This window comes from Hyla sarda, chromosome 2 (genome assembly GCF_029499605.1).
Source record: "Hyla sarda isolate aHylSar1 chromosome 2, aHylSar1.hap1, whole genome shotgun sequence".
NCBI lineage: Eukaryota > Metazoa > Chordata > Amphibia > Anura > Hylidae > Hyla > Hyla sarda.
Window position 1 is genome coordinate 291847371 of NC_079190.1, and position 24078 is coordinate 291871448.

General features: G+C 43.4%; 1 protein-coding gene across 2 annotated transcripts; it reads left to right on the top strand.

The window, feature by feature from the left end:
* Positions 1-56: 56 nt before the first annotated feature.
* On the top strand, positions 57-22868 carry TRIM63 (tripartite motif containing 63). Of its 2 annotated transcripts, XM_056557479.1 has the most exons (9): positions 57-215; positions 554-717; positions 856-1027; positions 12760-12855; positions 15008-15241; positions 16468-16490; positions 17139-17263; positions 17344-17412; positions 22307-22868. In XM_056557479.1, exons 1-9 carry the CDS (start codon positions 57-59, stop codon positions 22315-22317), a joined length of 1053 nt encoding a protein of 350 aa, XP_056413454.1. In that variant the 3' UTR covers positions 22318-22868. The 2 variants fall into 2 exon arrangements, with proteins under 2 accessions (XP_056413454.1, XP_056413455.1); XM_056557480.1 differs by lacking the exon at positions 22307-22868 and having other exon boundaries at positions 17344-17423.
* The last annotated feature ends 1210 nt before the right edge of the window (positions 22869-24078 follow it).

Sequence of the window (24078 nt, forward strand, 5' to 3'; positions counted from 1 at the left end):
CTGTGGGAGGAAATTTTTAAATTCATAGGCTTTGACAAAAGGGATTATAAAGGACCATGGATTACAATGCAGACATTATCCGGGACAATAATCCAATGGACAACTTGGAGAAACAGCTGATTTGTCCTATTTGCCTTGAAATGTTCAACAAACCTGTAGTGATTTTGCCATGCCAACACAACCTGTGTCGGAAATGTGCCAATGATGTATTTCAGGTAAGGAGATATGTGATCTGCTATAAATTCTTTACCAGTATGCTTTACATTCCTTTGTACATATATTTGTGTATGGTATCTGAAACTATAGATTTGCCACCTATATAAAGAACTTCTTTTTTACATATGGCCATAGTACTTTTGACAGTTGTTTTTTATATAAACATTCAGTATGCGGATCATTACCTTTTGGATAGTATATTAATATGGCAAGAGCATAAATAAAGGATTATTTTTATTATTAGTGTACTGAAGATTCCATTGGAACATTTATTAATAGATTATCTATGACCTATCAAGATTTCTATTTTTAATACCAACTTGTTTCATAATTGTAGGCTGGAAACCCATATTGGCCCACACGAACTTCTGTGTCTGGTGGGAAATTTCGCTGTCCAACATGTCGTCATGAGGTTATTTTAGATCGTCATGGAGTTTATGGTCTTCAAAGGAACCTGCTCGTTGAGAACATAATAGACATCTACAAACAGGATCACACAAGGTGAGAAGCACAAGCCTATGATGGTACAACTTGCTTCATTAAAAGTGAATGCAGTAAAAACAAAAGTGTTCTTGAAATTTCTGTAAACATTTCACATCCTATTTCTGATCTGCCTTTTTTCCTTTTATAAATGGATAGTCGACCTGAGAAAAAAAAGGAAAATCAACCAATGTGTGAGAAGCATGAAGATGAGAGAATAAACATTTATTGTATAAGCTGCCAGGTGCCAACTTGCTCTATGTGTAAAGTGTTTGGCGCTCATAAAGATTGTGAAGTTTCTCCTCTCGAGAACATATACCAAACTCAGAAGGTGAGTGTAAAATAGAATGTACATGCTGCATAATGCTAAGACTTATGCTCTAAATAAGCTTACTGTAGCTCTGGCACTGCTATAGAGAGTTCTCTCGGTTTATCAATAGTGGCCTCTTAGAGGTAGAGCCCTGCCAAGTCACCTGTTATATTTAGAAAGAGTTGAGACTGCAGCCAGGTCTCATAGGGGACACAGCTGTGTGGGGGTGTAAAGCTGAACAGGTTGGAGGGGGACATTCGAGATGAAAGCTATTAATGGTTGAACGGCATTAAAAGTTAATAACTCCACCAACTCTTCTTTAGTAAACTTTATAAAAACAAAAAAATCTAAAAGCACAAATGCAAATAGATACAATCTGCTTCTAAATATTTGTAAACATGCACGCTCATTGAATCAAATGACTTTTCTATTGGTTTGTCTGTTTTTAATGTGTAGTTTAGGGGAAACCTGTCTTGTGGAACATGCGTGTTCTAGGGCAGGACGAACTGAGCAGATTAATTTAAAGGTTTTTGAAAACAATAACATGTAGTTTATTTCTTTAAATCTCTGATAATTCTTGGTTTTGAAGTCCAGCAGGCTAACATAAAGGATGTGAGTCAATGAGTGAGAGAGGCCACTTGACTCTGAAATCCTGAATAAACACGGAATATATTAAAATGCTAAGTTCATCCTATATATCAGGGGTACTCAACTATTTTTAGTGAGGGTTCGCTTAGGCTGGGTTCACACCACCTTTTTGCATTTACAGTTCCCAGTATCAGGTTTTTGATGAAAAACTGTCAGAAAAAAGAAAAGGAAAGACCGATACCGGCGCCTCTTGTATTACTCTTAGTAACAAGAGCAGACGGGTCCAATGACTGACCCAGAAGCCATATAGATGGCCGCTCACCTTAAAGAAAAGTAATATCAGCCATTCGCCCCAGTTATAACGGGGTACTATAGATCCGGAGTCGCTGCCCAGCCTTCTAGGTTACAGAAGTAGGCAACACTGCTATCCTGGTGCAAAGATAAGGAGTAACTGGAGGAAAAGAACCCTTGTAGAATGGCGCTGCGGACTCCCAGGATGCAAATAGACCAGGTAATGGTACAAAGGTTCTCAGCAGAACTGTTTATTCATACAGACAAAAATAAATAAATAAAATTTAAATAAAAAAAAACATGATGAATCACAATTTTTTTTCTTTTCCTGTATGAATAAACGGTTCTGCTGAGAACCTTTGTACCATTACCTGGTCCACACACTGTGCCCCTGGTATATTAGTGCCACACACTGTACTCCCTGAATATAATACTGCCACACACTGGGCCCCTAGTATATTACTGCCATATACTATGCCCCTGGTATATTACTGCCACATGCAATTCCCCTGCAATATCACAGCCACACACTATTCCCCTGCAATATTACTGCTATACGCTATGCCCTCAAATACATTTTCGACAAACACTGTGCCCTGTACCGACTAATTGTACCTCTGTATCCCAAATAATTGATGCCATTGTGCCCCCAGAATTAAAAGGGTTATCCAGGAAAAAAACTTTTTTTATATTTATCAACTGGCTCCAGAAAGTTAAACAGATTTGTAAATTACTTCTATTAAAAAAATCTTAATCCTTTCAGTACTTATGAACAGCTGAAGTTGAGTTGTTTTTTTCTGTCTAAGTGCTCTCTGATGACACCTGTCTTGGGAACTGTCCAGAGTAGAAGCAAATCCCCATAGCAAACCTCTTCTACTCTGTGCCGTTCCCGAGACAAGCAGCGAGGTCAGCAGTAGGCACTGTTGTCAGACAGAAAAGAACAACTCAACTTCAAAAGCTGATAATTATTAGAAGGATTAAGATTTTTTAATAGAAATAATTTAGTTATTTATGCCACTGTGCCCCCAGAATTAATGATGCCACTGTGCCCCCTGAATTAATTATGCCACTGTGCCCCCAGAATTAATGATGCCACTATGCCCCCGGAATTAAGGATGCCACTGTGTCCCCAGAATTAATGATGCCACTGTGCTCCCAGAATTAATGATGCCGATGTGCCACACAGAATTAATGATGACACTGTGCCCCCAAAATTATGCCACTATGCCTGCAGAATTAAGGATGCCACTGTGCCCCCCCCCCCCCGAATTAATGATGATACTGTGCCCTCAGAATTACTGATGCCACTGTGCCCCCAGAATTACTGATGCCACTGTGCCCCCAGAATTAATGATGCCACTGTGCCCACGGAATTAAGAATGTCACTGTGCCCCCAGAATTAATGATGCCGATGTGCCACACAGAATTAATGATGCCACTGTGCCTGCAGAATTAATGATGCCGATGTGCCACACAGAATTAATGATGCCACTGTGCCTGCAGAATTAATGATGCTGCTGTGCCCCCAGAATTAGTGATGCCACTGTGCCCCATAATTAATTATGTCACTGTGCCCCAGAATTAATGATGCCGCTGTGCCCCCAGAATTAATGATGCCACTGTGCCCCCAGAATTAATGATGCCACTGTGCCTCAGAGTTATTTATACCACTGTCCCCCCCAGAATGAATTATGCCACTGTGCCCCCCAGAGTTAATTATGCCCCTATGCCCCCAGAATTAATGATGCCACTGTGCCCCCAGAATTAATGATGCCACTGTGCCCCCAGAATAAAGAATGCCACTGTGCCCCCACATGAACTTTGCCACTGTGACTCTCCAGCTGTTGCAAAGTACATCTCCCATCATGCACAGACAGGGGGTCATGATGGGACCTATAGTTCTACAACAACTGGAGAGTCACAGTTGGGGGAACATACATTTCCATACAAATTAGTGATGCCACTATGCCCCAGAATTAATTATGCCAACCTGCCGCACAGAAATAACGATGCCACTGTGCCCCCAGAATTATTAATGCTACTCTGCCCCAGAGTTATTTATGTCACTGTGCCCCAGAGTTATTTATGCCACTGTGTCCCCAGAATTGATTATGCCACTGTGCCCCAGAATTAATGATGCCACTGTGCCCCCAGAATTAATGATGCCACTGTGCCACCAGAATTATTAATGCTACTCTGCCCCAGAGTTATTTATGCCACTGTGCCCTCAGTATTAATTATGCCACTGTGCCTCAGAATTAATGATGCCACTGTGCCCCCAGAATTAATTATGCCACTATGCCCCTAGAATTAAGGATGCCACTGTGCCCCCAGAATTAATGATGCAGCTCTGCCCCCAGAATTAATGATGCAGCTCTGCCCCCAAAATTAATGATGCCACTGTGCCCCCAAGAATTAATGATGCCACTGTGCCCCAGAGTTATTTATGCCACTGTGCCTCAGAATTAATTATGCCACTGTGCCCCAGAATGAATGATGCCACTGTGCCCCAAGAATTAATTATGCCACTATGCCTCCAGAATTAGGATGCCACTGTGCCCCCAGAATTAATGGTGTCACTGTGGGGCACAAAGTTAATGATGCCACTGTGCCCCTAGAATTAATGATGCCACTGTGCCCCCAGAATTAATGATGCCACTGTGCCTCAAGAATTAATACCACTGTGCCCCAAGAATTAGTGATGCCACTGTGGCCCCAGAATTAATGATGCCGATGTGTCGCACAGAATTATTGATACCACTGTGCCTCCAGAATTAATGATGCCACTGTGCCCCCAGAATTAATGATGCCACTGTGCCCCAAGAATTAATGATGCCGATGTGTCACACAGAATTAATGATGCTGCTGTGCCCCCAGAATTAATGATGCCACAGCGCCCCCAGAATTATGCCACTGTGCCCAAGAATTATTGATACCACTGTGCCCCCAAAATTAATTGTGCCACTATGCCTTCAGAATTAAGGATGCCACTGTGCCCCCCCCCCCCGAATTAATGATGACACTGTGCCCCAGAATTATTGATGCCACTGTGCCCCCAGAATTAATGATGCCATGGCGCCTCCAGAATTAATGATGCCACTGTGCCCCCAAAATTAATTATGCCACTATGCCTGCAGAATTAATTATGCCACTATGCCCCTAGAATTAAGGATGCCACTGTGCCCCCAGAATTAATGATGCAGCTCTGCCCCCAGAATTAATGATGCCGATGTGTCGCACAGAATTATTGATACCACTGTGCCTCCAGAATTAATGATGCCACTGTGCCCCCAGAATTAATGATGCCACTGTGCCCCAAGAATTAATGATGCCGATGTGTCACACAGAATTAATGATGCTGCTGTGCCCCCAGAATTAATGATGCCACAGCGCCCCCAGAATTATGCCACTGTGCCCAAGAATTATTGATACCACTGTGCCCCCAAAATTAATTGTGCCACTATGCCTTCAGAATTAAGGATGCCACTGTGCCCCCCCCCCCCCCCCCGAATTAATGATGACACTGTGCCCAGAATTATTGATGCCACTGTGCCCCCAGAGTTATTTATGCCACTGTGCCCTCAGTATTAATTATGCCACTGTGCCTCAGAATTAATGATGCCACTGTGCCCCCAGAATTAATTATGCCACTATGCCCCTAGAATTAAGGATGCCACTGTGCCCCCAGAATTAATGATGCAGCTCTGCCCCCAGAATTAATGATGCAGCTCTGCCCCCAAAATTAATGATGCCACTGTGCCCCCAAGAATTAATGATGCCACTGTGCCCCAGAGTTATTTATGCCACTGTGCCTCAGAATTAATTATGCCACTGTGCCCCAGAATGAATGATGCCACTGTGCCCCAAGAATTAATTATGCCACTATGCCTCCAGAATTAGGATGCCACTGTGCCCCCAGAATTAATGGTGTCACTGTGGGGCACAAAGTTAATGATGCCACTGTGCCCCTAGAATTAATGATGCCACTGTGCCCCCAGAATTAATGATGCCACTGTGCCTCAAGAATTAATACCACTGTGCCCCAAGAATTAGTGATGCCACTGTGGCCCCAGAATTAATGATGCCGATGTGTCGCACAGAATTATTGATACCACTGTCTCCAGAATTAATGATGCCACTGTGCCCCCAGAATTAATGATGCCGATGTGTCACACAGAATTAATGATGCTGCTGTGCCCCCAGAATTAATGATGCCACAGCGCCCCCCAGAATTATGCCACTGTGCCCAAGAATTATTGATACCACTGTGCCCCCCAAAATGAATGTGCCACTATGCCTTCAGAATTAAGGATGCCACTGTGCCCCCCCCCCCCCGAATTAATGATGACACTGTGCCCCAGAATTATTGATGCCACTGTGCCCCCAGAATTAATGATGCCATGGCGCCTCCAGAATTAATGATGCCACTGTGCCCCCAAAATTAATTATGCCACTATGCCTGCAGAATTAAGGATGCCACTGTGCCCTCAGAATTAATGATGTCACTGTGCCCCCAGAATTAAGAATGCAACTGTGCCCCCAGAATTAAAGGGGTTATCCACCATATAGTGATTTTAGTACATACCTGGCAGACAGTAATGGACATACTTAGGAAGGATATGCGCTAGTCTTGGGGCTAAATGGCTATGTTGTGAGTCAACCATAATACTGTGGCTAGCTTTTTGTGAACTTGTATTTCCTGTTTGACTTTTCTTTTTTGACTACAAATCCCACAATTCCATTTTCCTCCCTCCCACACACCAGCCACCCCACACATTGAAACAAAAGACCTGTGGTTTTCAATCAGGGTGCCTACAGCTGTTGCATTAGTTGTAGATTGATCTCTCTCGCACCAAGCGATCCCTCCACCCATTGAAGCAGACAGGTTCCCTGTCATCAGCTGACTAGCGAGTCAGGTCTCGGCCGCATTGCAATCTGAGACAACAGTCATTTTGTATGCTGGTAAAAATAAATAGTGGGGTGAAAATCACATAAGAATTGTGGGAAAACCGTCACACACAGGTACAGACACTATATTATGAACTACACTAACTTTACAGCCCCTGTAGCATAGTCAAATAAAAAAAATTCCTGGAATACCCCTTTAATGATGCCGATGTGCCACACAGAATTAATGATGCCACTGTGCCCCCAAAATTAATTATGCCACTATGCCTGCAGAATTAAGGATGCCACTGTGCCGCCAGAATTAATGATGCCACTGTGCCCCCAGAATTAAGAATGCCACGATGCCCCCAGAATTAATTATGCTGATGTGCCACACAGAATTAATGATGCCACTGTGCCTGCAGAATTAATGATGCTGCTTTGCCCCCAGAATTAGTGATGCCACCTTGCCCCCAGAATTAATGATGCCACTGTGCCCCAGAATTAATGATGCCGCTGTGCCCCCAGAATTACTGATGCCATTGTGCCCCCAGAATTACTGATGCCATTGTGCCCCCAGAATTAATTATGCCACTGTGTCCCAGAGTTATTTATGCCACTGTGCCCCCAGAATGAATTATGCTACTGTGCCCCCAGAATTAATGATGCCGCTGTGCCCCCAGAATTTCTGATGCCATTGTGCCCCCAGAATTACTGATGCCACTGTGTCCCAGAGTTATTTATGCCACTGTGCCCCCAGAATGAATTATGCTACTGTGCCCCACAGAATTAATGATGCTGCTGTGCCCCCAGAATTAATGATGCCATGGCGCCTCCAGAATTAATGATGCCACTGTGCCCCCAAAATTAATTATGCCACTATGCCTGCAGAATTAATTATGCCACTATGCCCCTAGAATTAAGGATGCCACTGTGCCCCCAGAATTAATGATGCAGCTCTGCCCCCAGAATTAATGATGCCGATGTGTCGCACAGAATTATTGATACCACTGTGCCTCCAGAATTAATGATGCCACTGTGCCCCCAGAATTAATGATGCCACTGTGCCCCAAGAATTAATGATGCCGATGTGTCACACAGAATTAATGATGCTGCTGTGCCCCCAGAATTAATGATGCCACAGCGCCCCCAGAATTATGCCACTGTGCCCAAGAATTATTGATACCACTGTGCCCCCAAAATTAATTGTGCCACTATGCCTTCAGAATTAAGGATGCCACTGTGCCCCCCCCCCCCCCCGAATTAATGATGACACTGTGCCCCAGAATTATTGATGCCACTGTGCCCCCAGAGTTATTTATGCCACTGTGCCCTCAGTATTAATTATGCCACTGTGCCTCAGAATTAATGATGCCACTGTGCCCCCAGAATTAATTATGCCACTATGCCCATTAATGATGCAGCTCTGCCCCCAGAATTAATGATGCAGCTCTGCCCCCAAAATTAATGATGCCACTGTGCCCCAAAGAATTAATGATGCCACTGTGCCCCAGAGTTATTTATGCCACTGTGCCTCAGAATTAATTATGCCACTGTGCCCCAGAATGAATGATGCCACTGTGCCCCAAGAATTAATTATGCCACTATGCCTCCAGAATTAGGATGCCACTGTGCCCCCAGAATTAATGGTGTCACTGTGGGGCACAAAGTTAATGATGCCACTGTGCCCCTAGAATTAATGATGCCACTGTGCCCCCAGAATTAATGATGCCACTGTGCCTCAAGAATTAATACCACTGTGCCCCAAGAATTAGTGATGCCACTGTGGCCCCAGAATTAATGATGCCGATGTGTCGCACAGAATTATTGATACCACTGTGCCTCCAGAATTAATGATGCCACTGTGCCCCCAGAATTAATGATGCCACTGTGCCCCCAGAATTAATGATGCCGATGTGCCCCAAGAATTAATGATGCCGATGTGTCACACAGAATTAATGATGCTGCTGTGCCCCCAGAATTAATGATGCCACAGCGCCCCCAGAATTATGCCACTGTGCCCAAGAATTATTGATACCACTGTGCCCCCAAAATGAATTGTGCCACTATGCCTTCAGAATTAAGGATGCCACTGTGCCCCCCCCCCCCCGAATTAATGATGACACTGTGCCCCAGAATTATTGATGCCACTGTGCCCCCAGAATTAATGATGCCATGGCGCCTCCAGAATTAATGATGCCACTGTGCCCCCAAAATTAATTATGCCACTATGCCTGCAGAATTAAGGATGCCACTGTGCCCTCAGAATTAATGATGTCACTGTGCCCCCAGAATTAAGAATGCAACTGTGCCCCCAGAATTAAAGGGGTTATCCACCATATAGTGATTTTAGTACATACCTGGCAGACAGTAATGGACATACTTAGGAAGGATCTGCGCTAGTCTTGGGGCTAAATGGCTATGTTGTGAGTCAACCATAATACTGTGGCTAGCTTTTTGTGAACTTGTATTTCCTGTTTGACTTTTCTTTTTTGACTACAAATCCCACAATTCCATTTTCCTCCCTCCCACACACCAGCCACCCCACACATTGAAACAAAAGACCTGTGGTTTTCAATCAGGGTGCCTACAGCTGTTGCATTAGTTGTAGATTGATCTCTCTCGCACCAAGCGATCCCTCCACCCATTGAAGCAGACAGGTTCCCTGTCATCAGCTGACTAGCGAGTCAGGTCTCGGCCGCATTGCAATCTGAGACAACAGTCATTTTGTATGCTGGTAAAAATAAATAGTGGGGTGAAAATCACATAAGAATTGTGGGAAAACCGTCACACACAGGTACAGACACTATATTATGAACTACACTAACTTTACAGCCCCTGTAGCATAGTCAAATAAAAAAAATTCCTGGAATACCCCTTTAATGATGCCGATGTGCCACACAGAATTAATGATGCCACTGTGCCCCCAAAATTAATTATGCCACTATGCCTGCAGAATTAAGGATGCCACTGTGCCGCCAGAATTAATGATGCCACTGTGCCCCCAGAATTAAGAATGCCACGATGCCCCCAGAATTAATTATGCTGATGTGCCACACAGAATTAATGATGCCACTGTGCCTGCAGAATTAATGATGCTGCTTTGCCCCCAGAATTAGTGATGCCACCTTGCCCCCAGAATCAATGATGCCACTGTGCCCCAGAATTAATGATGCCGCTGTGCCCCCAGAATTACTGATGCCATTGTGCCCCCAGAATTACTGATGCCATTGTGCCCCCAGAATTAATGATGCCACTGTGTCCCAGAGTTATTTATGCCACTGTGCCCCCAGAATGAATTATGCTACTGTGCCCCCAGAATTAATGATGCCGCTGTGCCCCCAGAATTTCTGATGCCATTGTGCCCCCAGAATTACTGATGCCATTGTGCCCCCAGAATTACTGATGCCATTGTGCCCCCAGAATTACTGATGCCACTGTGTCCCAGAGTTATTTATGCCACTGTGCCCCCAGAATGAATTATGCTACTGTGCCCCACAGAATTAATGATGCTGCTGTGCCCCCAGAATTAATGATGCCACTGTGCCCCCAGAATAAAGAATGCCACTGTGCCCCCACATGAACTTTGCCACTGTGACTCTGCAGCTGTTGCAAAGTACATCTCCCATCATGCACAAACAGGGGGTCATGATGGGAGCTATAGTTCTACAACAACTGGAGAGTCACAGTTGGGGGAACATAGATTGTCTCCCCGTCCCAGGTCCCGCCCTGTGCCGTTGCTCTGGCCCTGTATAGAATACCCCTGCTATATAACATGTTGCCCTACGAATAGGATAGCATGTTAAACATGAATGATCAGTGTAAAAAAAAAATGGGAAGAATCTAAAGATGGTAATAAACATCCGATACATGAAAACAGGACTGGGGGCCACCAAAATAAAACTTAAGAATAAAGTAAGTAAACATTCAGCCAACTGCTATCTAACATGAATGGCCAGTTTTAGATTAGTTTTGTAAATCTGTACTGAGCTGTGATACTTTTTGTCTTTTTAACATTTGAAACATTCATTAAACCAACTCTTCTTAAAGGGATATTCCAGTGGAATTTTTTTTTAAATCAACTGGTACCAGTAAGTTAAACAGATAAAACCTATGCTGCTCTGGACAGTTCCTGACATGGACAGAGGTGTCAGCAGAGAACACTGTGGTCAGACAGAAAAGAAATTTAAAAAGAAAAGAACTTTCTCTGTAGCATACAGCAGCTGATAAGTACTGGAAGGATGAAGATTTTTAATAGAAGCAATTTACAAATCTGTTTAACTTTCTGGAGTACCCCTTTAAAGTGTACCTGAGTGTAAGAAAAACTTTGATGTAATATGTAATATAAAAAATGCTGTCTCTGCAGCTATCGCCTGTATATCTCTATGAGGAGTCCAAATATAGGAAGTGAGGGCAGGACAAGCAGGACTCTGTGCAGGCTCCTGGCTTGTCAATCATCCTGCTGTGGTGTCACAGAGCCTCACTGTACAGAGCCCTGCTTGTCCTCAGTGTACAGAGCCCTGCTTGTCCTCACTGCACAGAGCCCCGCTTGTCCTCACTGCACAGAGCCCCGCTTGTCCTCACTGCACAGAGCCCCGCTTGTCCTCACTGCACAGAGCCCCGCTTGTCCTCACTGCACAGAGCCCCGCTTGTCCTCACTGCACAGAGCCCCGCTTGTCCTCACTGCACAGAGCCCCGCTTGTCCTCACTGCACAGAGCCCCGCTTGACCTCAGTGTACAGAGCCCCGCTTGACCTCAGTGTACAGAGCCCCGCTTGACCTCAGTGTACAGAGCCTTGCTTGTCCTCACTGCTCAGATCTTTGATTGTCCACCCTCACTTCCTGTATTTAGACTCCTCACAGAGACACACAAATAATGGCTGTAGGGACAAAAATATACAATTTTTTTTAAACAATGTATATTACAAATATACATATAATGGTATTATCTGCATTATATCAAAAGTTTTTCTTAACTACAGGTACACTTTAATGTGGCTATGTCTTTAGCTTTGTTAATGCCGGCCAGGCTGTTTTACTCAATTTGCATAACACCAATTGTCTTTAATGGGAGTTGTGTAAAACAACCTATGGTGCAACCCTTTTTACCCAACAACATTAAAGGAAAATTAGCTATGCAAACTGGATACAATAGCCAGCTCAGCTGTTTTCATCCTTCCAATAACTCTCGGCAGCTACAAAGACATGAGGGGGGTGTGAAGCCCACTTAATGAGAAATGAATACCTATGTAAATGGCGTGATCATTATAAAAAAAAACTTTCATGTGTCATAGAGACATATCAAAAGTTCTAATTGCTTGGGCTCTTATTGTTCAGACCCAAACGATCGGTAGAACTAGCCAAGAGAAGTGCGCGTTTACCACATTTTTTCTGTATCGTGAGATGGTCTCATAATGGAAGTGTACGGGACCCTCTTGCTTCAATAGACACATAGGGGGAGATTTATCAAAACCTGTCTAGAGGAAAAGTTGCTGAGTTGCCTATAGCAACCAATCAGATTGCTTTTTTTCATTTCTGAAAAGGCCTGTAAAAAATAAAAGTAGTGATCTGATTGGTTGCTATGGGCAACTCAGCAACTTTTCTTCTGCACAAGTTTTGATAAATCTCCCCATAGACACATAGCTCGTTCCAGTGATCCGTCAGGGTTTGAATACCCAATCTAGTCATCGCTAGGACATGTCAAAAACATTTTCTTAAATGCTTAAAGTCTACCTGTATGGTCACCTGTGCTGAATGTTGTTCAGTGTGCTGAATAATAATATGAAAATATTATATAAATACAGTGGTTAACACTAGACCTTTGTCCATCAGAAGGTAGATATTGGATTTTCTCCGATATTCATAAAAATAGCATGTAATGTATATCATCGTCAGATGATCATGGCTAATCATTCATCTGTGGCAGTTCATTTGCAATTTAATGACTCTCCTGCATGTGAATTTACTCAGTTTTTATGTTGTTCACAGACAGAACTCAGTGGTTGTATATCAATGCTGGTTGCTGGTAACGACAGAATTCACACTATAATTAGCCAACTGGAGGAGTCCTGTAAAGCAATAAAGGTAGGAACATCAAAATTTGCATAGATTATTAACAGCAAAAATTTACTCGCAGTGCATGCCATTCTGCGCTTAAAGGGTTATCGAGAAATGGAAAAATCAAGCTGATTTCTTCCAAAAACAGAACCTCACCTGTTCGGGATTTTGGTATTTTTTACTTTTACGCAAGTCACTGTGCAGTTTCAATAAACATTATATTTTAATAGTTCAGACATTTCCTCATTTTGGCAATACCAAATATATTTATGTTTATTTTTGTTTACATTATTTTATTAGAAAAATGGGAAAAGGGGGGGTGATTCAAACTTTTGTTAATGAAGAGGCTTTTTTACACTTAACATTTTTTGAAACTTTTTTTGTGGCTATGTAATAGTGCCCATAGAAGACTATTACCTACAATCATTTAACAGCAAACACTAAACAATGCTGTGCCATAGCACAGCATTGATCAGTGTTATTGGCGCTCCACTTTTACAGGCTGCTGAGGTTGCCTGCACATTTGGAGGACTGACTGGACAGCACAGAGCAAAGTAATGCACCTCCAGCTTTCCTCTCAGCTGATTGTGACACCACAATTTTGCCGGAGTGATCACGATCAGCTTAATGAGCTAACCGGTAATGCAATTTTACCTTTTTCTAGACACCACTATCAACTTTAATTGTGGCGTCTAAAGGTTTAATGTCAGATATCGGTCTGATCGGTGATGTCTGGCATTAGTCGTGGGTCCTGGATGCTTCATACACCAAGAGAGCGTGCACGGCATAAATGTAATCCCATGCGTCGTAAAGGGGTTAAGATTAAAAAGACTCATGTCCATCAAATTCAGTCTAACTTCTTAAAGGGTTATTCCTGGATTTTTTTTTTCTTCAGCCGATGATCCCAAGATTCCAAGTAATAATGTTATACTGTAATACTGTTAAATAATATAATGTTATATGCTTGTATGGCCTCCATGCACTTTGTCCCGTTTTCATGCACAAGACCCACACCCAAAAGTGCTTGTAGTGCATGTCTTTTTATTTTTCTGTAGTTTTAGATTTTTCACAGCATTCCATGCAGCCAGAGACAATATGTCATAATACACATGGGCTATACTGCAGTGGGTGATATGGGCAGAAGATATTTACTGAAGTAACTTGAGGACAGGTGTGGTGGGGTGTTTGGATGGAATTAGCTCTGTTTTTCTAATACTGGATAAACCCTTTAAGTTTCCGACTTAGCTGTCTGTTAGCCTTTGTAAACATGCATCTGTGTATTCTCTCTTTCTTTCTCTCTTCTTTTTATTTATTTATTTATTTTTTTTAATAAGGTTAGTTTGCACCTAACACCATGTTTTTACATACAGTTCTAAACAGCCAAATATGCATTTTAATCCTTTAATGACCATAAAAAGGTTTGTTCTTACGTTTTACGTTGTACTGGATTGTTATTTTTTTTTTTACACAACCAATTGTACTTTTTAATAGCATCCTTGATTTTACCATAAAATGCAATTCAAATAAAAAAATATATATTTGTGTGAGGTGAAATTGAAAAAAAAAAACGAATCAGGAATTCTGCAACATTTTGAAGGGTTTTATTTTATACCATTATACTGGGAAGTAAAACTTATATGTTATCCTCTTTCTTTATGTCAGTATGATTACAGCAATAACTAATTGATATAGTTTTACTGCTTTAAAAAAATAACGTTTTATTTAATTGCTATGTATCTCCATGTTCTGACCCCTATAACTTTATTTTTGGCATCCTGTGATTGCATTGCAGGGGTGCCAATTGGTGGCCAGAAAGTACTGGCATGTAGCTATTGACCCTGTAACTGCTGTAGTCTTCATTGATGAGGATCTAGCACTAATATTGGCTAGATACAGGTAATAGCCAGCAGCTACAGGATATTGAGGGAGGCTTAGCTCCGAAGGCTGCTTCACACACATCTGAAGCCTATCTTCCATACAATTATGGTAGTTGTGCCTATCCTAAGCTTCACATAAAAATAAATGTTATAACACCTAGGTATTAAAACATACTTCATTTCTGGTTTGTCCATTTTCTACCTCTCATTAAGGGTAAAGGATTTTTAGATTGGGCAGAATACCTGCTCAGCCAAAAAGTAGCTTGAAGTTTCAGGACTTTTTTTTTTTTACTAATTTCCAGGAGAGCAGTCAAAAGAAAAGAGAATCTGTCGCTGAATTATTTGCGGAACTGAACAGGGTGATTGAGGAGAAGAGGGCGGATCTTGTAGAGAGGATATCTCAAGCTGAGGAAGAAAAGATACATTTTGCCAGTTCCCTTATTGTGAAATACCAGGAACAACTTCAGTCCTCTTCTGACCTATTGCAAAGTGCACTTCAAATGGTGGAACAGACTGGTCATGCCACTTTCCTTCTAGTAAGTCATTACAGACCACATGCTCACTTGATATTATGATGATGATGATAAAAGTACAAGAACCAAACACACTAGGAAGCTTTAAATTACATGATTGTATGTACGATTAGAATCACTGAAACAAGAGTGGGTACCGAAGGGCTCGGTACTTAGTCCACTTCCTTTCAATATCTTTATAAATGACTTTGTAGAAGGATTACAGAGTAGAATTTCAATATTTGCAGATGACGCTAAACTGGGCAAGATGATCACCACAGTGGAGGAAAATATAATATTACAGAGGGATCTGGGGAAGCTGGAGGCTTGGGCACAGATATGACAAATTAAGTTTAATGTGGATAAATGTAAGGTTATGCACTTGGGCAGTAAAAACAAAATGTACAATTATGTGCTAAATAATAAAACCTTATGTAAAACTACCGAACAGAACTTGGACAGTAATCTCAACTTTGACCAGTGCAGTAGGTGCCAACTGTGACCATTGCAAGGCAGCTGTTGCACTAGGGATGGGATGTATCAAGACAGGAACATAGTTTTGCCGCTGTATAAATAATTTTGGTCCCCTGTATAAAAAAAAAAGGACATGGCTGAACTGGATAGGGTGCCGAGGAGAGCAACAAAGAATTAATGGTATGGGAGGATTACAGGACCAAGACAGGTTATCAAGCTTGGGGTTATTTAGTCTGGAGAAAAGACATCTTAGGGGGCGATCTGATCACAATGTACAGATATATGAATGGACAATAAAAAGAGGTTTCTAGGGATCTTTATAATCCTAGGCCGATAACCATGACAAGGGGGCCTCCTCTACGTTTAGAGGAAAGAAGGTTTCACCATCATCACAGGCAGGGATTCTTTACAGTAGGATTCTTTACTGTAGGTTGTAAAAAGTTATGGGTAATAGATTTACGGGGATTGAATGTTCATCCAGGGATTTATTCTGATTGCCAAAATTTGGAATCAGGAAAAAAAATGTCCTCTATTATAGAGCAATTGCAATCTGCTCCATTGGGGTTTTTGTCTTACTCTGGATCAACACAGTAGGATTTTAGGTTGAACTTGATGGATTCTGGTCTTTTTTGAACCTTAATACCTATGTAAATGATGACCCGATTCCTAATTATATTAACATGCAGCAAGTCACTTCATTTAACTTTAAGTGTGTATGTGGTATTATAATGTTTTACTGTATATTTTTTTTAATTCCCATGTTTTTATTTTTGCAGAAGTCCAAGCAGCTAATGAAAAGGTGAGTGGAATTTCTGAATTTCATACAGATATGTTTAAATAAAACAAACACTTGCATTCAGATAACAATTCTACATTGCTGTTTATTCATATTTAAGCTTAACTCACATACATACACTTTGTAGGGCAGTCAAGGTGCACAGCACTTATACTACTTACATGCACAGATAAGGTGACCCTACTAACATATTTGTGGATCTTCCAGTATTTTTATTTTTACAAAGTCTAGAATAGTAAAGTAAGGTATTATTAGCCACTTACTATTTAGCAGTTAAGGTTGAACTCCAAATGCTTTTTGTTAAGTGAGGTGTGGAGTCTTCACAGGTGAACAATCTTTACCTGTTCCCTAGAATTAGCTTGACCATGTGCCATGGGCGGATGGCAGTCCGTGGGTTCACACTATTAATGAGAAGTATCAGACAAGCCAAGGTTGGAAAGAACAACCAAGAGTTCAAGAAACATACCTAGATAATGAGTGGTGCAGACCTGGGACAGAGAATGTATTTATATTAGGTAATATGATCGAAACAGCACAATATACAGTATATTATTTAAAAAAAATGACTTAAAATAGGGCCAAACGGCATACATAACATATATACTACAAACTGTAGCATGATAAGAATAATATTTATAATTTTTCTTGTAGAATCGTGGAATCATCTAAAGGTTCCCAGTTTGAAAAGACAGAACCTGGCTTTGAAACTATGGACCAATTTACTTTGGACATTGAGCATGTTATTGAGTGTTTGAGGAGTCTAGATTTTAGCAACAGTAAGTATGGTAAAAGAGCAATGGGTGAGGCAAATACTGTAATGACGTTTCTGTTAAGTTCATAAATACTTCTCGTGCAGGCTGCGAATATGAGGAGGAAGAGGAGGATATAGAGGAATATGAGGAAACAGAAGAAGTGAAACCTGAAGGTAAGAAATGAAACAAAGCAGTACCCCCAACACACTGACATGGACAGCAGCAACCTTGTAACACACCTCAAACTTATTTTCTTTAGTGGTGCTCTAGGTGCACTAAACATCTATTAACAAAATCACATCAGCAGTCATCCTCCATTACGTTTATGCTCCAAACTCTGTCCTTCACCGTTCTAAACAAGCCTTTTACCAATGTTTGTGCAGTCACAGATCTCTATGCTAAAGACCCAACCACTTACTTCAAAGTTAAAGGAATACTGTAGTGGAACATAACTCATCCCCTATCCAAAGGATAGGGGATAAGTTATAGATTCCGGGGGTACGACCACTGGGACCACCAGTGATTTCCTGTTTGAGGCTGCTGGAGACGGAACGGTGGTTCCTGCGGACTGCCGCGGCCCTGTACAGGGGATAAGTTATATTCCACTACAGTATTCCTTTAAAATTGACTACATTTGGCATGAAAGAATCTCACAGTCTTCAAGTAGCATTGATGTCCTTTTTACTTTCACTTCTTGTTCACGAGGAGATCTACTTTGCATACTTTCTTTCCATGGTGAAGGACTCCATACACCGGTTTGCTGGCTTCCTCAAGGAGACACGCTGACAGTTTTCCTTTAAACTGATGCTTTGGCCCTGTGACAGTCGTTGCTGTTCACTACAGAATACAATTTAAACTTATCACCCTCAAAGCACCCATAGTGCTGCACCTCCCTACAAGTGCTGTTACGCCGAGCGCTCGGGGTCCCTGCTCCTCCCCGGAGTGCTCGCGGCGTTCTCCTCTCTGCAGCTCCCCGGTCAGACCCGCTGACCGGGAGCGCTGCACTGTCACCGCCGGCGGGGATGCGATCCGCGTAGCGGGATGTGATCCGCGTAGCGGGATGCGCCCGCTCGCTGGTCGCATCCCAATCTACTCACCTGTCCCGTTCCCCTGCTGTCACGTCCTGGCGCGCTCGGCTCCGCTCTTTAGGGCGCGCGCGCGCCGGCTCTCTAAGATTTAAAGGGCCAGTGCACCACTAATTGGTGCCTGGCCCAATCAGTGTATTAGCTTCCATCTGCTCCAGGCTTATTTAAACTCACTTCCCCTTCCTGTCCTGGCCGGATCTTGTTGCCTCAGTGCCTAGTGAAAGCGTTTTTGTGTATGCCCTTACCAGTGTTACCAGACCTTCTGCCGTTGCCCTTGACTACAAACCTTGCCGCCTGCCCTGACCTTCTGCTACGTCTGACCTCGCCTCTGTCTAGTCCTTCTGTCCCACGCCACTCTCAGCAGTCAGTGAGGTTGAGCCGTTACCGGTGGACACTACCTGGTTGCTACCGCCGCAGCAAGATCATCAGCTTTGCGGCGGGCACTGGGGAAAACCAGTAGCAACTTAGAACCGGTCCATCGGTACGGTCCACGCCAATCCCTCTCTGACACAGAGGATCCACCTCCAGCCTGCCGAATCCTGACAGTAGATCCGGCCATGGATCCCGCTGAGGTGCCACTGCCAAGTCTCGCTGACCTAGCCACCGTGGTCGCCCAACAAGGACAACAGCTGTCGCAGTTGTCCGCCATGCTACAGCAGCTTCTGCCTCTACAGCAGCAACCATCTCCTCCGCCTGCTCCTGCTTCTCTTCCGCAGCAAGTTGCCACTTCCAGACTCCGCTTGTCCCTACCTGACAAGTTCGATGGGAACTCTAAATTGTGCCGTGGGTTCCTGTCCCAGTGTTCTTTGCACTTTGAGATGATGTCGGACCAATTCCCCACTGAACGGTCTAAGGTGGCTTTCGTGGTCAGTCTCCTGTCTGGAAAGGCCTTGGCATGGGCCACACCGCACTGGGACCACAACGATCCTGCCACTGCTACAATCCAGTCCTTCTTCGCTGAAGTTCGTAGTGTCTTTGAGGAGCCAGCCCGGGCCTCCTCAGCCGAGACTGTTTTGCTGAACCTCGTCCGAGGGAGTTCTTCCGTAGGGGAATTTGCCATCCAGTTTCGTACCCTCGCCTCTGAGCTATCCTGGAACAATGAGGCCCTCTGCACGACCTTCAAGAAAGGCTTATCCAGTCACATCAAAGATGTGCTGGCCGCACGAAAAATTCCTGCTACCCTATCTGAAATTATCCAGTTGGCCACCCGCATTGATATGCGTTTTTCTGAAAGACGCCACGAGCTCCACCAGGAAAAGGACCTTGATCTCTGGGTACCTCTCTCCCAGAATCCTCTGCAATCTACTCCTGTGCCTCCCGACCGAGGAGGCTATGCAAGTGGATCAGTCTCGCCTGACCCAACAAGAGAGGTCTCGTCGCAGAGATGAAAATTTGTGCCTGTACTGCGCTAGTACCGAACATTTCCTAGTGGACTGCCCTATTCGTCCTCTGCATCTGGGAAATGCACTCACGCACCCTGTTCATGTGGGAGTGGCGTCTCTTGGCATAAATTCTGCCCCTCCACGTCTGACTGTACCTGTGCGGATTTCTCCTTCTGCTAACTCCTCCTTCTCTGCTGTGGCCTTCTTGGACTCCGGTTCTGCAGGAAACTTTATTTTGGCCTCTTTCGTTAATAGGTTCAGTATCCCAGTAACCCGTCTCGTCAAGCCGCTCTACATTTCTTCTGTCAACTGAGAAAAATTGGACTGCACTGTGCGCTACCGCACAGAACCCCTGCTTATGAGCATTGGACTGCATCACGAGAAAATTGAATTTCTTGTCCTACCCAACTGCACCTCTGAAATCCTCCTCGGTCTGCCATGGCTCCAATGTCATTCTCCTACCCTTGACTGCACCACCGGGGAGATCAAGAGTTGGGGTTCATCTTGTCTCAAACAATGCCTCACATCTGCTCTCACTTGTCTAACTCCTGAGGTTCCACCCTTACCGGTCCCTCCCAAGGCTTACCAGGACTTTTCTGATATTTTCTGCAAAAAGCAAGCAGAGATCTTACCTCCTCATAGCCTCCTTCCTGGTACCACTCTGCCCCGTGGCAAGCTTCACCCTCTGCCCCCCCTACCCATTTCCACTTCTTCTGGAGTTCCTGCCGTAGATGAAGTAACCCAGGACTTCTCCATTATCTTGAAGGAGACTCAAGAGTCGCTCCCACTGGCCTTGTCTTGTATGAAGGGACAAGCAGATAAAAAGAGGGGGAGACCTAAGGGGGGGGGGGTACTGTTACGCCGAGCGCTCTGGGTCCCTGCTCCTCCCCGGAGTGCTCGCGGTGTTCTCCTCTCTGCAGGGCCCCGGTCAGACCCGCTGACCGGGAGCGCTGCATTGTCACCGCGGGTGGGGATGCGATCCGCGTAGCGGGACGCGACCGCTCGCGGGTCACATCCCAATCTACACACCTGTCCCGTTCCCCGGCTGTCACGTCCGGGCACGCCGGCTCTCTAAGATTTAAAGGGCCAGTGCACCACTAATTGGTGCCTGGCCCAATCAGTGTATTAGCTTCCATCTGCTCCAGGCTTATTTAAACCCACGTCCCCTTCCTGTCCTGGCCGGATCTTGTTGCCTCAGTGCCTAGTGAAAGCGTTTTTGTGTATGCCCTTACCAGTGTTACCAGACCTTCTGCCGTTGCCCTTGACTACGAACCTTGCCGCCTGCCTTGACCTTCTGCTACGTCTGACCTCGCCTCTGTCTAGTCCTTCTGTCCCACGCCACTCTCAGCAGTCAGTGAGGATGAGCCGTTACCGGTGGACACGACCTGGTTGCTACCGCCGCAGCAAGACCATCCCGCTTTGCGGCGGGCTCTGGTGAAAACCAGTAGCAACTTAGAACCGGTCCATCGGTATGGTCCACGCCAATCCCTCTCCGACACAGAGGATCCACCTCCAGCCTGCCGAATCCTAACAAGTGCTTTGCATTCTGCAAATGATCTCAAGCTATAATCCTTCATGATCCAAACCTCTTACTATTATCTCCAAGACTTTTGTGATGTTGGTATTATATAAATATTATATGTTGGTATTATATAAATAAAAATTATTATAATTCTAAAATTAAACTATTGAGACACACTCATTAACAAAAAAAAAAGTAGCACACCAATTGAAAGAAACTTTTTGTGTGTAAATTTAATGATGATATATGTAAGAAATTACAATAATAAAAGGTTTATTGAGGAAAATTGGAAAATTAAATGTAGGCTCCTAGTCCCTTGAGATACAGTTGGGCATGGAGGTTTAAAGGTTCTGTATGGCATCCTGCAGAACATTTGCTCACAGAAGTAGCAGTTGGGCCTGTACATCCTGCACACTCCTAGGCTGCCAAAACTGGCATCACAGCTGGTCCCATAAATGCTTGATTGGCGATAAATCTGGCAAACAGGCAGGTCAATGAAGTTGTACCATCTAGTGGAGACATTACTAGGCTGTGGTATGATCGAGCAATATCCTGCTGAAAAATGCCAGTTGATAGCCCTGCCAGGCAACGTATGTGGTTGCAAGTTGTCATGCACATATCGCTGACCTGTTAGTTTCGCCCTGTGACTACACACCAGATCACCACAACAGCAGTTAGAGACACGTGTTGCTCCACAGCAAAGGCAGGTTAGAAGCTCTCACTGCGAGGCCACCATATTGGAACCCAGCCATCATCGGATCGACAAACAAACCCTAAATTTGTTGCTAAAGATAACAGAGTTTTAGTCTATCACAGTCTAGCTTTCTCATTCACGACACCACTGGCTGACTGTCAACAGCAAGACAACTAATGTGAGCTATTACAACACATGAAATTTCCTTCTGCTAAGCATCAAGAAATAGTCCAATCAGATGGGGAAGGGGTAGGTACCAGTTGTGTCTGAATAGTGGACAAAGAAACTGTAGGAGCTGCTAATACTTGACAGTGGATGAAATAGACTACATTTATCATTAATCAATATTTCATATTTTAATTTTTTTTTTTTATCTATTTACAGGACAGCAATAATTCCAAAGAATGTTAAAAAGAATCATCAGAAAAAGCTACTAAAGATCTTGGCTCCCAGGATAAAAACACGACATCACATGAGTCAGGAGGGGGAGATCCTGGGGGCTACATAACTCAGGACTGCTGCTAGAAGTCAGAGGACCTTTCTTGTTGGTCAGCTGATCAGGGTGTATATAATTGTTCTGCTGTCATTTTAAGTATGTTGAGTGCTGTGACTCTGCATGTGGGTGGATCTGCACACGGTCAGGAATCCAGCTATGGGATTTGGGTCAAGTGTTTTATATGGAAAGACTTGAATAAATGTTTTCTCTTGTTGTGATACATTCCTGAGGTAGTGTGTGACACCATTTGCTATATGACTGCCAGCTTCATAATAATACAAAGTAATTAAAGTTCATATTTAATGTTTTTTTTTACAATAGTTTACTGTCTACTAAAATAGTAAAGTATTTGCAGAAAACTTAAGCTGATCAAAGGTCCCTTCAGCTTATTTACATAGAGAAGGTTGTAGTGTGTAAGACATCATGCAAAGGACAGAGCCTGTACAATGGCAAACTCATCCCCTTCAGTTCCATAGTATGTAAGTAAAAAGTGGGGTCAGGATGTACCCTTAGGGTACGTTCACACGAGCAAATTTATAGCGTATTTTACGCTGCAAATCTGTTGGTGAAGGCCCACTCTAGCGCTGTCTTAACATGTGCCTGCTCGTAGCGGCAATACGCCGCGACGAGCAGACACACTGCAGCGATGTGCGCGGCGTACTCGCACATCACGGCCACTCTCCCTACTCTGTGCGAGGCAGAGAGCTCCTGCAATGTGCGAGTATACTGCGACTCGCACATCGCAGTGTGTCTGCTTGTAGCGGCGTATTGCCGCTACGAGCAGGTACATGTGAAGACAGCATAGAGCGGACCTTCACCAGCGGATCCGCAGCTAAATACGCTGTGAAAATCCGCTCGTGTGAACGTACCCTTCTATGTAAAAAGTTTACTGCAAATTGTGCTACATTGACTAAGTCTTCTGAATGGCAGCTTTCTTTTATTGTTGCTCCCACAACAAAGTAAGTTGGCCACCCCTGCTATATAAAACATATAAAGTCATATGTGCATTAGTATTCTTGTGTGGTTTTATAGACATTTTCTTATGAACACCATTTATGGCATACTGATATGCTATAAATATCTGACAGATGGTAATCTGGATGCCAAGGTTCCTACCAGTTCCAAGAAAGGAGGTTCCAAGCCTCAGTTTCTGGTGCAGTTTTGACTGTGCATACAAAATCACTCTCCGTTATATGTTTGGGAGACAGAAAAACAGCTGGTTGAGTATGCTTGAGGATAATGCAAGACTATCAGATAAAAGAAACGAAGATGAAAGTGCACCTTGCAACATGACAATTACCTTAAACATGCCTGTAAGTCTATGAATGGCAAATGGATAAAAAAAAAATTTCTCCAGCGGTCAAGAAAAAACAAGTTTATTGCTATGACTACTGCAAAACTGCAACAAAAAGTTGGGTACTTTATGAATGTCTCCACAGAGGAAACAAATTTCGCCAATTGATAACAGAGTCTGGTATACAAAATATCAGCTGGCATAAGTTTCTGCCATAGGGAGCAATAACTTGAACTAGAACCATTTTCCCACAGAATGAAACATCATATCTGTGAATTTTTAATTTAATAAATAAAAATAAAAAGTCAATTAGTTCAATTGCGTCCTTTATCTTATATCCTGAATAAATATCACATATTAATGTAG